Source organism: Diadema antillarum, unplaced genomic scaffold (assembly GCF_040938485.1).
Source record: "Diadema antillarum isolate AM-2024a unplaced genomic scaffold, OU_Dant_1.0 seq00001330_RagTag, whole genome shotgun sequence".
NCBI lineage: Eukaryota > Metazoa > Echinodermata > Echinoidea > Diadematoida > Diadematidae > Diadema > Diadema antillarum.
The window spans coordinates 126,461-144,442 of record NW_027272100.1 but is presented as its reverse complement, the minus strand read 5'-3'; the positions used below and the strand labels follow the sequence as shown (position 1 = coordinate 144,442).

The 17,982-nt window shown below is 37.2% G+C and overlaps 1 protein-coding gene across 1 annotated transcript; it reads right to left on the bottom strand.

The window, feature by feature from the left end:
- Positions 1 to 271: 271 nt before the first annotated feature.
- On the bottom strand, positions 272 to 16,650 carry LOC139708379 (eukaryotic translation initiation factor 4E type 3-like). Its single transcript, XM_071620331.1, has 7 exons — positions 16,502 to 16,650; positions 10,124 to 10,196; positions 7,342 to 7,436; positions 6,798 to 6,858; positions 4,099 to 4,165; positions 3,288 to 3,443; positions 272 to 927 (listed from the first exon to the last, which is right to left on the bottom strand). Exons 1-7 carry the CDS (start codon positions 16,648 to 16,650, stop codon positions 887 to 889), a joined length of 642 nt encoding a protein of 213 aa, XP_071476432.1. The 3' UTR covers positions 272 to 886.
- Between the last annotated feature and the right edge of the window lie 1,332 nt (positions 16,651 to 17,982).

Sequence of the window (17,982 nt, the reverse complement as noted above, 5' to 3'; positions counted from 1 at the left end):
AATCAATAACCTATTGTTTTTCATACATGTATGATGCAAAGTGAACAACCCTTCATAATCTTTGTTATTATAAATATTCACAATAAAATGAATCCAACACTGTTGTGATTTCACACACACCATTCTTCCCTTTCACATGTAGAACAAAAAACACACTGTCAAAGTTGCTTTTTCTCACTTGCAACAGCATCAATTAATCTTGAGCAGCAAGATAAAATGACAGACATTTCTATTGCATGTTTAAGCATGTTATCAAGATGAAGAACTGTGCCTTTACATAAAATTGTAAATCAAGCAGTGTTTAGATCATGTGCTATTTTGTCTTTAAGATATTGAAGAGTAAAATACACCACACTGGCAGAAATTTTGCGAGACTGATGACCTGCCCTTGCATGTTATCTGTATATCCTACAATTGAGCAAGTCTACTGATTGGAAAGCCTATCAAATAAATTCATCAGAATTCAGTCTACAAAATAGTCTGGAATTTCTGCTGATGAAACATGTTGAAATGTTTTCAAATAAAAGGACAGTTTGCAGTGGAATTCATGAATAGTTGCCTTGAAAGTAATCACTGTTAAAAAGTCCAACAGGTTTTGAAGGATCTCTCTTCATTACTACATAAACCTTTAAAACCATAGCTAGGACAACATATTGTTTTAATGTTTGTGAATGGACATGCTCCACTCCAGTTGGCTACTCCAAACACAGACAATGTGGACATTGCCACTGAGTACTTGATGACCAGCACCTGTCATTCATTGCACAAACTCTGGGACTCCTCGAAGCTGCTTGACTGAGGCATGCAGCAGGTGTTCTACAAAGCTGGCTCTTTTGCCTGGCTGTGTGAGAGGGACAGAGTGTGTTACCTCTCCCATCACCATTGGCTATGGGCGGGACTTCTCAAAGGCTTCATGTTGCTGATGAGCTGCAGGAAGAGCAAAGGAAAAATGGAGACACAGACTTTGGGCAAAGAGCAACTATGTGTACATCTTCACATGGGAGAAATGCATGATTCAAACTCATCAGTAATGTGGATGTCCTGCAAGGAGCCTAAATTTGCTTCTGTTTGATAACATTAGCCCCCCTTCAACATTCCACACGATGTATCGCCATCGCAAAAAGCTATCACGGTGATGTTTCACGACTTTTTTATTTTGAGGCTCCCGCATCTTTTGCCACCAAATTTGCAACATTCGGGCATGCAGATCCGAAGTTACACATAAATATGTACATGCATGTCAGACCAAAATTGCTCAAAAATGCGAATTCTTGTACATTTTCAATGAAAACTGTGATTACAATCAAATTTCATAAAATCATGATTATTTTGGGGTTTTATTGATTGAAATCAATTAACAGCATATTTTAATGTTTGGAACAATTTCGCGGAGAAATTTCATCCAAAAAAACAACAACAATGAAATACAAAAGTTGAAAAACAAGGAAATACATAAGAAATGTAAAAAAATGAAATACTTAGGAATTTTTTCTGATGGCACAATTTTTTTCTTCTACATTTGCTAAGGACACAAGAAAGAATATTTACACTCAAAATGTGCCTGTTTTGAGCTTTATTTAGTGATCTATAGCAAATCATCTGAATTTATGAATCATTATGCATGAACTAGCATAATTTAGCACAAATGATAATTTGCTGAAAAATCAACTTTACAGTTTTTTAGATTACGATACAAGCAATGTGTGTGCTGATTTTCGACGTGATCACATTATCGACGGCCGAGATCTATCATCTACCTATCATCTACCTATCATCTACCATCATCTACCTATCATCTACTATCATCTACCTATCATCTACCTAAATAGCCTGGCCTAGTTAGGGTCAAGAAAGGGAAGAAGAAAACTAGAAATATCACTTAAGGTGATTAATACCCCCGCCCCGTGACGACAGTCTTACCCAAGGAATGATCTTTCGTTGATCTTCTGCCAATTAAATACCGTTACCATGGCAACGCAGCTTCCGACACGTCCGAAAAATATGTCTTGCACATCTTCCCACCAAGACTATTGTGTGTGCCACATTTCATAAGCTTTTGTCAAAAACTGAGGAAGTAGTTCAATCCACAAGATCTTTCCTTGATCTTCCGCCATTAATATGCCGTTACCATGGCAACGCAGCTTCCGACACGTCCAAAAAATATGTCTTGCACATCTTCCCACCAAGACCAATGTGTGTGCCACATTTCATGAGCTTCAGTCGAATACAGAGGAAGTAGTTCAATCCGCAAGATCTTTCCTTGATCTTCTGCCATTTATATGCCGTTACCATGGCAACGCAGCTTCCGACACGTCCGAAAAATATGTTTTCCACATCTTCCCACCAAGATCAAGGTGTGTGCCACATTTCATAAGCTTTGGTCAAAAAACTGAGGAAGTAGTTAAATCCGCAAGATCTTTCCTTGATCTTCTGCCATTAATATGCCGTTACCATGGCAACGTACTTTCGGGTACTGTCAAAAAATGCGTCTTGCACATCTACAACCAAAGGCACACATCTGTACCAAGTTTCATGGAAATTGGGCAAAAACTGAGGAAGTAGTTTGCAACACAAAATTTTCCATCATTTTGGCTCATAATATGTGAGCTGTTACCATGGCAACATACTTTTTGTCACTGTCAAGAAATGTGTCATGCTGACCTATATCCTAAGACAAACATTCAATATGAATTCCATGAGAATTGGAAGAACACTGATGAAGCACTTTTGCCATGAAGCATTTTGCCCTATATTTTACCAATAACATGCCGTTACCATGGCAACGCACTTTTTGCCACTGCGGAAATATGTGTCTTGCACATTAACATATTCAGATGAACATCTGTACCTAATTTCATAAAAATTGATCAAAAACTGTGGGAGGAGTTCGCGACGCAAGATTTGTACCCATTTTTGCCCATAATATGCCGTTACCATGGCAACGTACTTTTGGGTACTGTCAAAAAATACGTCTTGCACATCTACAACCCAAGGCACACATCTGTGCCAAGTTTTATGGGAATCGGTTGAAAACTGAGGAAGTAGTTCGCGACGCAAGATTTGCAACGGACCAAACGCCCGACCGCCCGCCCGCCCGACCGCCCGACCGCCGACCGTCCGCTGATTCCTATATACCCCCTTCAAACTTCGTTTGGCGGGGGTATAAATATTTGGAAGCTAATTGAGCACACCCTTGTATCCACACCGTCGTGTTCACACAATAACTAGAGTACCTATTTACATGATGAAAACAAAGAAAGAGTAATGAGCTTTCCACATGAGCTCACATTTGTAGAACGTTGCCCTGAAGTCGATGTCTGGTGTCAAATCTTTGACTTTTTCCACAATAGAAGCCTGTTCAGACAGCCTTGAAAACCGATTCCAGACCTGAATTACATCATTGTTATTTCTTACGCTGACACTGACGCCAATTACTTCATCATCTGTGCCAAGGAGAGAAGAAAGAGTAATACATATGAGACTCTAAATGAAAGAAGACATTCATGTCAGACCTGCTACATCTAACTACTGGGTACACTGAATTAATCACCTTGCTTGCTAAACTACATCTACTATACAAGTTACATATTTGGACAAGGCAATTTCCACTTTGATCTGTGACTAAACATGCGTATATTCACTATTATCATTTCTGAGGAACATTGACAGATCTTGAAGGTTTTAGTCCAGACTAAGATATAATGATGCTCAAAATAATCTCTCTGCAAATGGGATATGGTTCTAGTCCTCTCGTCACATTGATGTTAAAATGTTAACCTGTTGAGGACGAGTCCTGAGTATATTCAGGCAGGTGTCTATAGGAAATATGTGTTGCAACAAAATCAAACCGTCCTCAACGGGTTAAAGGTAAGCTCAACGGGTTAAAGGTAAGCACCACTGTCACTGATGTAAGGTAAAATGGTTTACTTGCCATACAGAGATGATCCATAATGATCATGAAATCAATCTCCCTACAAAAATCATTAGATTTATACAAGTATGATGTATTTTATAAGAATATCTATACAATGAGCCCTGTTCTGTTGACGGCCCTTTCCTTCCTTATGTCGTACAGCCATAAACATGAACTATCCACACCTGGTGCAACACTCTTTGAAAACTGCTCTCCTATTGCTGCGAGTAGAACCTCCTTCCAAACTTTGGTCTGTCAAATGAAGCATGAAATAAAAATGACTTATCTCAGACAAACTACAGCAGAGACTGAGAAGATTATATAGGTGTATCATCAAATTCTGAGAAATTTGAGTAGATATGAAGGTGACAGAAACAAATGTAGAAACCAATATGTACAGTGCACTCCCGTTACAACGAACACGGTTATAACGAAATTTCGTTATAACGAAGTAAATCTTCTGGTCCCAAAATTATCACCATTAAAGTCTATGGTTCAAAATTCGCTTATAACGAACACGGTTATAGCGAAATTTCCGCTATAACGAAGTCTTTTCCGAGCGCCACAGTCAAAGAAAAACAAAAGAAATGTGCTCCGTTATAACGAAAAGCGAATTGCTTTCGAAAATACGTAGCGGAACAGGCATTTATAGCGTCTCTGCATGGGTGAACGCTTCACACCACTGTGTGTTCGCTCCATGTGTCACGCATAGTTTCTGAGGGGAACTTGCGTTTATTGATAATACGCTGTTATCCCATCACATTCCACATAGCTTTCCAGTGTATGATGAGTATTCTGCAAACAATATGATATATGTACGTGGTTTCCTTGTTTTCATTATATATTGTATTGGTTCGGTTATAACGAAATTTCGTTATAACGAAAGAAAACTGCCGGTCCCGAGCATTTCGTTATAACGGGAGTGCACTGTAATATGAAAATGGAATGTTAAATGATACTGAAGAGAAGAAAGTGTCCTACAAATATATGACTGCCTCTACAAAAGACTGCAAGTTATTATAAAAGGAAATTCCATCCTAATATCATCTAGCTTTATATAAAAATAGATAAATCAGAGAATATGCTTGATCATTAATGCCTCAAGAAGAATGAATCATTTTTAGGAGCTTCTGCAGGTATCGAATCATTTTTTCACACATATGTGCCAGACCAATGAAGAAGTACCTTTTCCACAAGGCTGCATAGGCATATTGGCACGGGCCCCAAACTTTAAAGCTAAAACATAGTACTCATAGGGACTCAAATTCATCTTTTACCAGTTAGAATTTGTTTGCAATATATTGGAAAGCTTTACCAAGAAACTTGTTTGGATGATGGGATTTGCTGGGATAATGACTTAATTTCTGTAGTATTTTGAGTTCAAAAGTATAAAATGATAAAAGTCGGTATACCGACTTGAAATCGTCCTTCCCATTCAGCATTGTGGGGAGGTAGAATGCTACGTGATGATTCAACATGCAATTGTAATTGTAATCTGTACAGTGCACTCCCGTTTTAACGAAATGCTCGGGACCGGCAGTTTTCTTTCGTTATAACCGAACAAATACAATATATATCGAAAACAAGGAAACCACATATATATATCATATTCTGTTTGCTGAATACTCATCATACACTGGAACGCTATGTGAAATGTGATGGGATAACTGTATCACAATAATAAACGCAAGTTCCCCTCAGAAACTGTGCGTGACACAAGGAGTGAACACACAGTGGTGTGAAGCGTTCACCCATGCTATAAATGCTTGTTCCGCTACGTATTTTCGAAAGCAATTCACATTTCGTTATAACGGAGCATATTTCTTTTGTTTTTCTTTGTCTGTGGCGCTCGGAAAAGACTTCGTTTTCACAGAAATTTCGCTATAACCGTGTTCGTTATAAGCGAATTTTTTACCATAGACTTTAATGGTGATAATTTTGGGACCAGAAGATTTACTTCGTTATAACGAAATTTCGTTATAACCGTGTTCGCTGTAACGGGAGTGCACTGTATGTGATTCACTTCAGCATGAAAGATTGCTCATATGGATATTACCATGGCCCGATTTGTCAATAATTTATAATCTATTATGAAAAATTACAAAGCAACCACAATTGGGTAAGCTCCAAGATTGTGGACTTCCAGCAAACATTTTGGGCTAATACTTCATATTTCTGATGTTACAGAACTGAAATCTTGATATCACAGCATTATTTAGTTATTTCTTATGCATATGTGTACATTTTGGAGCAATAATTGACAGTTCTGCAGGTATATGAGAGCAATGTTTTGGCTTTAAAGCTAGGCAAGTGCTCAATCACATCAACTGCCCAGCAGCGGGTTTAAAGACCAGGTAGTGTGGAGACAAAAGGGTGCCCGACTAGATCAAGCCTAATTCGCTGCCCACTGAGGGACATTCAAAAACCACGAATAGCACAGGTTTGCTGGTGTAGAGTTGGCTCAACTCCAGTCAAGATTCTTCAGCTGTTTTTAATTACAAAGAGATCAGTGATAAACCTGTACACATTTCGTTACCAGAATTCTAGAATATATTCGAGTTAGGCCAGCCTTCCCATTGCATGGTATCCACACACTGCCAGGTCTTTACATTGACTTTTTAAAGGCAAGTGGGTAAGTGGACTTACTGCATCCTATGTGCACTCATACATACAGAGTTACTATAAAGCCTTTTGGATGAATGCCAAGCAAAGCACACCAAATATATGTATATTAGAACAGTGTGCACATGTCGAAAAAACTTGCATATAATGCAGTGCGTGGTTATGAATGTCAAACTGTAAATCACTAAAATAACCATAATGACAGTGGAAAAGTAAAATAAGGTGCACATTTGCAAAAGGTCACAGTAGCAAAGGATCTCACCGTGAAGTGCTTTGGAACTTTGAATTTCCAATCTCCTCCTTGTGAGTTATTTGGGTCCTCCCTGCAAGAAATGAAAATAAGTGTCAAATCTATTTTCTCAGGCAACAGACTGATATGTTATAAAAGCTTTTCATATGTAAACACTTTGTTTTAAATATGTAGTTTCACGGGTGTCTTGCATTACAAGCAAAGAGCCACATGTGTACAAGAGTTTGCTGCATCAATACATGATGTGACAACACAGGGAGACATTATCTTTATAAAGATAAGGATCTAATCTTGTTCTATTATTGCTGAAGCATTTAAGACACTAATATTGCACAGCTCATGTTCAATCGCCATACATGTACTTGTTTGTGTTGTGTGGGTTGTTTTATTTTGTTTTATCTTTCTTTTTCTTTTCTTTTCTTTTCTTTTCTTTTCTTTTCTTTTCTTTTCTTTTCTTTTCTTTTTTTTGCTCAGTTTTCCCCCAAACCTGAATCTATGAAAGGTCAAAACGAAGAATGGGAAACTCTGACACAACTGAATTTGAGAAATGACTCACCATAGAGGTTTGATTTTTCCTCTCATGAGATGATAGCTGTACCTTAGCGATAGCTTGCTGGCATCAGGAATGTTGTTGTACACACCCCAGAAATTCTGCCATGAAAAGCACAACATAATGTACATCATGTACACTTCACACTACTTATAACCAGGTTACACTATAACCTATATCATTACCGGTACCTTTTCTGTACGAGAAAAGCCTGAAACATGAAGAACATGGCATAGATAAACCCAGGCCACTGCTACTGTTGAGCCCTGTACATACACATACACACACATACACACACACACACACACACACACACACACACACACAATTGTATATATACAATTATGCACATATATATCAATCAAAAACATACTAACAAATATGAAAATAGTTTTCTGCATTAACTTCAACACATCTACAGCTCTATCAAGTCCCTGTAAAATACAGAGCCACCAGACAAGTACAGACATGAAATGCACACATCTATATCAATGGACACACTGGGATGGGTAAAGTCCAACTATGATTCACTTTCTCATACAAGGTGTAAAAGGTATTTTTGTATGCCTCTGCAACAAAGTGTTGCCAGAGGCATTATGTTTCTGGGTTGTCCATCCGTCTATTCGTCCATCCGTTTTTCCATCCGTAATCAATTTTGTGGACAGCGTAACAAAAAAACGTTTGAGATATCCCAACGGAACTTGGCATGTATATGTATGAGTGGGCGAAGTTGTGCCTATCAACTTTTGGGTGCACATGCTCAAGGTCTAAGGTCAAAAGGTCAAGGTCAAATGCTCAAAATTTCACTATATATATACACTCTCAACCAAAAAAGTAAGTTCCCCCTAGCATTTTTGGATATTTCTCAAAAAGTATTTTACCGATTTTCATAATTCAAACAGGAATGAACAGGGAATTTTATTACTCATAACATGAATGGCATATCATTGCCACCAGATATCATTATTGGTGTGAAAAAATGCATTTTATGTCAAAATGTATAGGGAAAAAAGTTGCACTTCAGGTAATATGAAGCATATTGTGTACATTTCCTATGCAAGTTAGCAAATGACCTTTTTAAATTGTTAAGTAATTCTCAGGAATTTCTTCAGGTACAATGTGCTTCCCTATTAAACAGATGTTATGCATACTTTTCAAACAATAGGCCTTTTCAATATCAAAATGTTGGTCGAAGCCATGTGCTTTTTAATTCCAGTTTGGGTTAATCACATTAATGTGCTTATGGCCATTTTGCATCATGCCGCGTCCGCAAATTTTTGAAAGAGGGAGAGCTACAGCTTTCCTTGAAGCTGGGGTTCCAGTTAAGGAGGTGGCCAGGAGACTTGGGGTTTCGCCCAATGCCATAAGGAAATTTAAGCGGAAAGAGAGCAAGAAGATGAAGGATAACACTTCACTGCAAGAATTTCAGCGCATCTTGCAGAGAGCATGGGCCAACATTGAGCAGCGCCAAGTACAAACTTTAATTAACAGTATGAGGAAGAGATGTCAGCTGGTCATTGAAGCGGATGGTGGACATATCAATTATTAAATACTTCACTGGATGCTCATGAAAAGAAAGAGATAGAGAAATATGCAATAAACCATGCTTAAAAGTTCAGAATCATGAGTAATTGTTTGACTATTTGTGTAAAGTCAATGCAAATCTCTATTTAAAGTGCAATTTTTTCCATGCATTTTGACATAAAATGCATTTTTTCACACCAATAATGATATCTAGTGGCAATGATAATGCCATTCATGTTATGAGTAATAAAATTCCCTATCCATTCCCGTTTGAATTATGAAAATCGGTAAAATCCTTTTTTGATATATATCCAAAAATGCTAGGGGGAAACTTACTTTTTTTGTTGAGTGATGTGTATAGATACATATGCAATGCCTGAAGGCATTTTCTTTAAACTTAGTGCATACCTGTACTACTAAATATTCTCCGGAGAGAGTTTTGGGTCATGAGGTCAGAGATTAAAGGTCAAAGGTCAAGTGAAAACTTTAAAATTCCACTTTTTTCCTCCATATCTCGCAAATGGTTCAAGGTATCTGTATGGAACTTGGTATGAGTACTGACTGGGAGTGATTATGTTGGGAATTTGGGATCATGGGTCAAAGGTTAGGGTCAAAGTTCAAGGTCAACTCCTCAAAATTTCACTATTTCCCTCATATTTATGCAATGCCTGCAGGATTTTTATTGAAACTGGATATATACATGGATTACCCAATATAGACTCTCTTGGAAGTTTCTTGCCAAAAGGTCAAAGGTCAGGTGAAAGTGCTAAATTTCACTTATTCCTCCATATCTCAAAAGTGACTCAAGGTATCATCATGAAATTTAGTATGTATCTATGCATGTTCTGCCTAAAGTGATTCTCTGGGGAATTTTAGAGTCATAGGGTCAAAGGTTAAGGGTCAGAGGCCAAGGTAAAATGCTAAAATTTTACAATACTGAAATTACACTTTTTCTCCATACCTTGAAAATTACCCAATGCATAAACTTATTAAAGGGTCAAAAGTCACGTAATAATCCTCAAATCCCCAAATACCTGCACTCTTTACAATATAGCCATTCATCCAATTAAACTTAGTTCAAGGAAAGTGAACTGTATTCAACACATTTGTGACAAACCTGTCATTTTAATATTTTACCAATTATGTGAAACTGTCATCACACATTGCCAAGACATTGGATTATAGTCCTATTAGGAGAACCATGCATCATGGCGGAGGCATACCAGTCGCCATAGCGACATTTCTGGTTAATGATTATATTTACCTCCACTGTCTTTACAGTATAGATTTCTTCCAAATTAGCCTCAACTTCTGCTGCAGTAGCATTTGGCTTTGACCTGGCAAAGAAAAAGCAATGAGGACAATGTTAACCTCTCAGATAAATACAAAAGATGACAATAAGTACAGAACCCACTGCCTGATTAGGAATAGGATGTGTACTGTATGTATAGGAGCATAACCCTGATGGCACAATATCACAGCAACATTTCCAATGCACATTAATTTGATTGTGTACACATGATGCACACAATTGATTTGTTAAATGAGATCATTTTCAGCACATACTCTTACAAAATAGAAACTTTGCTCAGAATTTATCTTAGTGAGGGACAAAAATGCAAATGTACAACACAAGTTCAGCAATGACAAGGTGAGGCTTGCTGGGAGTGACACTTCTGATTTCCCAACATGAGCACACAGATTGTGAGGGAGTGTGTGCACACAAGCAGAGCTGCAGTGTGGATAATAGCAAAGCCACATGGCAAAGTTGCCCTGGTGAGCTACAGCTGTAGCTACCTAGGCAAGGCTGGAGGCACCAATAGCTGGTCAAGTGCATAGCCAGTCTAATCATACATGGAGTAGTGAGCTAACATAGAACTGGTATGTCATTATTTTTAGAATGCACTCTGCAAACATTTATTGCAATAATTTCATCACTTTAGATATGATCAAAGTTGGGTTGTAATGACATTGTAGAGAAGCTGAAACACATGAGAATACAATTTGGGGATCTTTAGAATAAATTTTGAAGTCAAAACTGTGCATGGCCCCTACACCCCTGGATTACCTTTTACAATTGCCTTTTCAGAAACATAAACTATAATTATACCGATATCATTGTGATCATTATACAATTATCATCATCTTTTTTGTAATCACCATATCTATGTTATTAGCACTGATCATAATTCCATTTTCATTTTTATCAATATAAATATCAAGATATCAATGATTGCCTTCATTCCTCTCAAAAAGATGTTTGGAGAGTGTTGTGCATGATCTCTGCTTTAAAAAGACATGCATTCTGTTAACATTGTAATTAAAACATTTTTTTTGCCTTTTCCATTTACTTCTGAAGTTGTAAGCATCATAAGTACATGTACTTGGGTCGCTAAAATCTAGGCTACAGCTTGGTAATCTTCTGTACCTGTATCTGTGTGATTTATAGTCAGCAAAATGTCCAAAAAGACACATCCACGATTACTTGTCTTGAAGCACTACGTGCGGGCTGAGTGCGACTAGAAAATACTACTACTGTAACGTCAATTTTTTCGCATCATTAATTTTTTGCACTGAGCGACTTAAAAACATATTATTCGGAAGTTTTTGAATTCATGCTGCACAACTGGAAACCCATTCAAAACATTCAGAGAAAATTGTGAAGATATTTTCACGGGTTATAGAATTGGCGCAAGCCAGAAGTAGCATGAAATACGTGAAAATTAATGTACCGCAAAAATGTCTGTGTTTACAGTATGGCAAATTGCTTCAAATTTTGTTTTACCAAACATGACGGACACTGGACTACTGCACTAGGGAGTTGGTTCAAGTCTTTAACATTTGTTATGAAGAAAGAATCCCGGAAACTCTGGCTGTATGCCATTGCTGGATTAATTTCTGGTTATTTCTTCTGGTGGGCAATTCCATGGGAATGTGGACATGGCACTAAAATTTCAACTTTATCATATTGCAAAAGAATTACTCATTATGTATTACCCATATATTGAAGTTAAAGAAACTCAAAGAATTATATCAATCGGTCAAATATTTCCCGAGAAACAGCTACAAATGTTGAAGACAATTTTTCTGTCATCCAAATTGCTAAAATGCATGCTTAACTTGATATAACTTTTTTTAATAGAAAAATTCTGCTAGCACTTCAATCAATTTATTTTAAAGAAGCAAATTGGTTCTACTTCAGTCTCCCATGAGGAAATTTTTATGCCACCTTCAAAAAATTTTAATCACCACATGAAAGTTCAGCCCTTGAGCCATGTAACGCGAGTTACCGAAACAAGAAATATTTTTCATTCTGAAGGAAGCAGTGGAGGTAATTTGTGGGGAATCATAATTTTCTAAATTCATCACACCCTGATACTGTACACAGGATGTTGACTTGAATAAACACTGTTATCACATTAAAAAATGTCAATGAAAAGTGTAACGCGAGTTACCATGTAACGCGAGTTACCGGCATGTAACGCGAGTTACCAACTATAAACACAAGTTTCCCCCAACATAAGCAAATTTTAGCACTTAATTGAGCTAGATTGTGGTGAAAACAATCAAATGCAGTGCTACACACACTATGCTTGACTGAAACAAAGGAGGGTAGCCTAATAAACTGTGATTAGCATCAAGGCCACTGATCACATGCCACATTGAACTGCATGTGTACATTTATCCAGCAGTGAATGAGACCATTAGATTTATCTTTTGAATTTCCTGCATAAGTATTACAGAATTTTTATTACAGAATGCTATAAAGCACAGCAAGTGTTGGTTCTAATCCTTGTTCGGTGGTTTACTGAAGATGACACCTGTCCGGAGATCAGGAGGTTGTGGGTTTGAATCCTGCTCAAGTATGTATGCCCATGATTTTTTGTCATGGCTACTAATAAAACACTGATCAATTCAGTGAGCTTATTAACGTTGATGTAGGGCAATTTGTCAATCAGTTGCAATGAAAACATCTCAACGGAAGAATTTCATGAATTTGAATAATTACGCAGTACCCACTGCATGTTATAAGGATTAGAACCAGCACTACTTGCTGTCGGGCGAAAGCACGGTGGTCTAGTGGAGATGACACCTGGTCCGGTGATCAGGAGGTCGTAAGTTTGAATACTGCTTGAGTATGTACGCCCATGACTTTTTTATCATGGCTACTACTAAAACACTGATCAATTCAGTGCTTATTTACGTCGATGTAGGGTAATAAGCCAGTTCGTATACACTGTAGCTCATGTACACATTGGTACAAATGACCTTTCTTTTTTCTCAGTTGGTTCGGCACTTCACTTGTTTTCAAAGCAGCATAATGCATAAGCTTGCATGACATAACAATTTATGGAACTTCTGTTCAAAAAAAGAATGAACTTGCATTTAGATCAGGGGATCAGAATACTCCCATCAGTTTATAATTTAGCAGGCATCCATTTCATTGTTTTGTATTGAATGCAGTAACAGCTTATTTCCGTTTATATTGCAAAATACCATTCTTGCTGTCAGGTGGATGTGCTGGCAAGCATCATTTAGATAAGGATCGCATGAATAATCATCGCATCACAGATGCTAAATGTCAGTGAATTTACAAACCAAAATGCCTGTTCGTACAAATGATCTTTTTTTGTTCATGCACAAAGTGGAATTACGAACTGTTTTTTTTGTCAATCAGCTGCAAAGAAATGTACTAGTTTTCACTCCTCACAAAGATAGGATTTGAATTTTTGAAAGATTGTAAGCTGTTTCGTAAACTTGTATATAGGGTTTGATACTTTTATGTTTTGTTTTAAAAAGACTTTCAACATTTTTCATCTTTACACACTGAAACTTACAATGTAATAATACACCCATATCATCTAGTATATATTCAAACATATTCAAGGTCTCTATGAGGAGTGAAGCTCTTACTAGTCTTAAACACACTCTTCTATTGGGTTTATTAGTAAAATATTTGTTTAACATTTATTCGTTTTACTATCTACACAAATAAGCATCTCTCAGATTATTCAACACAAGATTCAGTGCCATCAGAACAATTGTATGTCATCAATTTGTGTCACCCTGTGTTAGTGGACATAATGTAACGCGAGTTACCGTAACGCGAGTTACCGACATAAAGGCTCCCTACATTTTTCCAGGTCATTGTTACTCAACTTTGATATTGTTAATTTATGAGTCCTAACCCACTATCAATTCAAGGTAGGAAAACTTTTATCAAGATTGTCTAGTATGAGGAGACTTTCCAAAAAGAGGTCTTCATAGAATTGACCATGTCCTTTTTGTGTAACGCGAGTTACCGAAATTAAATGATTCAAGAATCCCAACATGTTTGTCCTTTATTTTTCTTTTTGGATTCATTTAGTTGGTGTATGTCTACTTAACCCATGATGAAAAAAGTAACTTGTAGATCCTACCAATTACAAAGATATTGGCACATTATCCCAAAAATGTACCCATTATTTGTAACGCGAGTTACCGTGGAATTGCCCTGGTGTTGCATGAATTGAGCATAGTCATGCAGAGGGACACTGACCAGTCCGTTTTTCAATTTATACAGCATGCAGAGCCTCGGATGTTTTCTCTTTGTATGAAGGGATTCCCAACTCAGCTTGGATAATGCCCTCATGACAGAACCCTTTTCCCTAGTGTAGGTATTTGCACAGAATCTGGGAGCTTGCCGTTGAATTCTCTTGAGGGATTCTCTTGAGGGATCGTGTATGTGTGAAAGTAAGTACCAGGGTAATTGCACATTACATAAGCAGAAAACACTTTGCAAGCATTGCACTTGTGCCCTTTCTTGCTGTAATGACTGAACAAACATCTGTACTACACTCAGTACACAACAGAATTATACACTGCATTGACAAGGCAGCTACAAATTTCTTTACAATTTACATAGTATTTTACAGCCATAACAATAGAATAATTCCACTTGTGAAGTGAAGTGAAACACTGCTGCAAGAACATGTTGCTGTTAAATGGTTATTCCATCCTGAAATCATGTTGCTTTGTAAGAAAACAAAACAGTTAGAGAAGAAAACATTGAAAATTTGTGAATGGTAAAAGTTTAGAGAGTAAGACAAAGAGGCAACTCTGTGTGATCAAGATGTTGAGCAGCTCTCCACTGTATTGTGTACACAGAATTTCAATAATTTCATTTTTCTCAAAATAAAATATATGGGCACAGACAGAACTTAACTGCTAAGGGGACACACAAAAAACATGTTATCTTTATTATACATACAACAAGAACAGGTCTAAAGACATTTTTCTCGATAGCAAGATGACATTTTGTGATTTTCTTTTTTGGATAACACAAACAGAAAGGAGAGCTGATAAACAGCTGGATCACACAGAGTAGTAAATTTGTCTCTTTCTCTAAACTTTATATCTTATTAGAGTTCATAGACATTTAGAATGTCTGAGTTTTTTTCACCATTGTCACTGACGACCTACTTTTCTGGTTTTTCCGTTTCCATGCAAAGTAATAATATGAGGATGAAATTTCACTTTGAAAGTAAAGAATAGTTTTCAGAAGTGCTGAATATTTATCTACCGCCATTTGGAATTTGATTTACATATCAAAAAGGTCTGAAAAAAAAATTGTCATATCTTCACATATGTTAAAGCATAAGCTGTAAAGAGCTTCAAGGGGGCACTCTCAGCACGAGTACTGTATGCACACAGACTGTCAAAGTCAGCGCTATATACTGCCAGGGTTGCAGACTGTAACTTTCAGAAGGTTCACCACAACTTTACGAGGTATCTGGCTGATGCGATATGTCAGGATTTTGAGTCGTTCGCACTTTTTGGCAACCAAAAGTGCAAAAAAATTTAGATTGGTTTTTCCGACTTTTATTCCTGAAGCATTCCCATCAGTACAGTTGTGGGCAGGTAGAGTATTATATGAATTGTATCCTGTCTAGTTATAGTTCCAGGAGCAGTAGTATTTCCCAACAAGCTGCATGTGATTCACTCTCGGAGTTGCATGGAAAGTTAGGTGACGGATCCTACTTTACTACTTTGGTCCGTTTTGTCAATTATTGATAATCCATTATGAAACATTACATAGCAAACATGAATAGACATGTTCTGAGAGTGCAATGCTGTCAGCATACCTTTTCGGCTAATCATATTTAAATATTTTGTATTTTCGTCATAATCCAAGTGACATTGTGTTATCATATTATTTCACACATTTCTTATGCAAATGATATGTGCTCATTTTAGTGTTAGAGCAAAAAAAAAAAAACTAAAAAAAAACAGCAGTTTCTGCAAGCATATTGAGACTAGGTCTAGATCTAAAATTTTATAGACCGAAAGATCCGTCTCGGCGTCTGTCCGGAGGAGTATTTTTTTTTTCTTCTTTTTTTCTTTTTTTTTACATCACCGCTTTAGAAGCAAGTCTAAAGTTAGACTAGGGAATCCGATCCGTAGGGATTCTTGTTAGATGATCCGAGTTATGCGAGTATTAAATTATCGGTCAAACTATCATCTACTTGACTTGACTTGTGTGTGTTTGCATGTTTGCACAGCCCAGCCAGTCATAGACACACGAAAAACAACATGCGGGACTGAGGTAATTACTCTTCGTGGATTGGAGTTCACCGTGAGACATGCAAAGGTAAAAACAGACCTTTCCAGCCAAAATGTCCATGGCGTATTTAGAGGCACACCAGCTGTGGTTGTTTCCGACTTTATACAATCAGCTAGACCATCGAAAGAGACACTCGACTGCAGTTCTTGATGTGATGTCGCAGAAGTGGCGCACTCCGACGTTGCCATTTTCGTCGACAACAAGAAGAAATCACGATTGTACACGGGCCGGGCGCGCTTGCGGTGCTGAAGCGCACGCAGTATTCTAGTATACGCGAATACTGTAAAAGTGGTTTCTTTCGCGTACAGATACTTTCGCGGTTTCCATCGGTGCCGACTTTTTCGCGTGTGTTTAAATTCGCGGTCGGCAAAATCTGTGAATTCTCAGTCGGCAAAAACTGTTTTATTTTGCACATGGAAACCCAAACTATAATCCAATTATTCTTTTATTTATTAGATAGAAATCAAAATTAAATGCAGGCTTACCTGAAATAAAATGCACACTGCTGTACATGAATGAATTCTTCTGTTTTAAAGCACTGATCACAGCGGCTAGTTATTTTCTTCAAATTCGTTATGATGCTTGTAAATATCTGTAAATAAAGTGTATCATAATGTAAATAGCACAGTCTGCAAGAATTTTCAGCCTATTGAAGGAGGCAGACTTAATCAGAAGATCGAAGAAGAAGAAGAAGAAGAAGAAGAAGAAGAAGAAGAAATCAAAGATGATTCGAAGATAGCCCACAAACCGTGACCATTGAAATGAACTTCAGATGCAAAACCTCCTTGAATCCCATATGCTACAGGGAATGGTATATTCATTCACTAGTTATATATTTCACAAAGATATATTTTATCTTTACGACTCATACTGGTGATTGTGGGGTGTGTGTGTGTGTGTGTGTGTGTGTGTGTGTGTGCATGCATTTCTGTGTTCTTGCCTAAACTAATGTTTGTTGTTGTTGTTACGGTTTAATCAATACTCGGGGGCATTATAGCAGAGAATAAACTAAACAAAACTGACAATAGAGTTGTTTCAATACATCCTTCAAATAATGTAATAATTCACATATCAAATATTGTGATCTAAAATTGTATGCATGATTTCATTGATCATATTACTACTATAGTAGTATTTTATTTGCTTTGGTTTTTTTATAAGCTCATCCAATAGCAATAGCCATCAGTGGCAGGCATTCGGGGCAGAATAATGATATTATTGGAGGCTTGCATGAAAACACAGGTCTAATAGGCGTCCACTAAAGTAGGTCCTATAGCCCATATCAGAGGGATAGTGAAACTTATAGAGAGGCAAATAAGCAACGCTTTGTACTTCTACATCAAATTGATCCAAGTAGGTAAGTAATTTCTAACCATAGGCCTATATTCTAAGGACTGTTTGATATCAATCCATTTAATATTGATATTCTGATGTCACATACTCTCATAGCCCACCCGTTCATGCATTGAGCTGCACTTTTTTTTTTCCTTCGGAGGAGGGGGTTGTAATAAAGTCAAGAT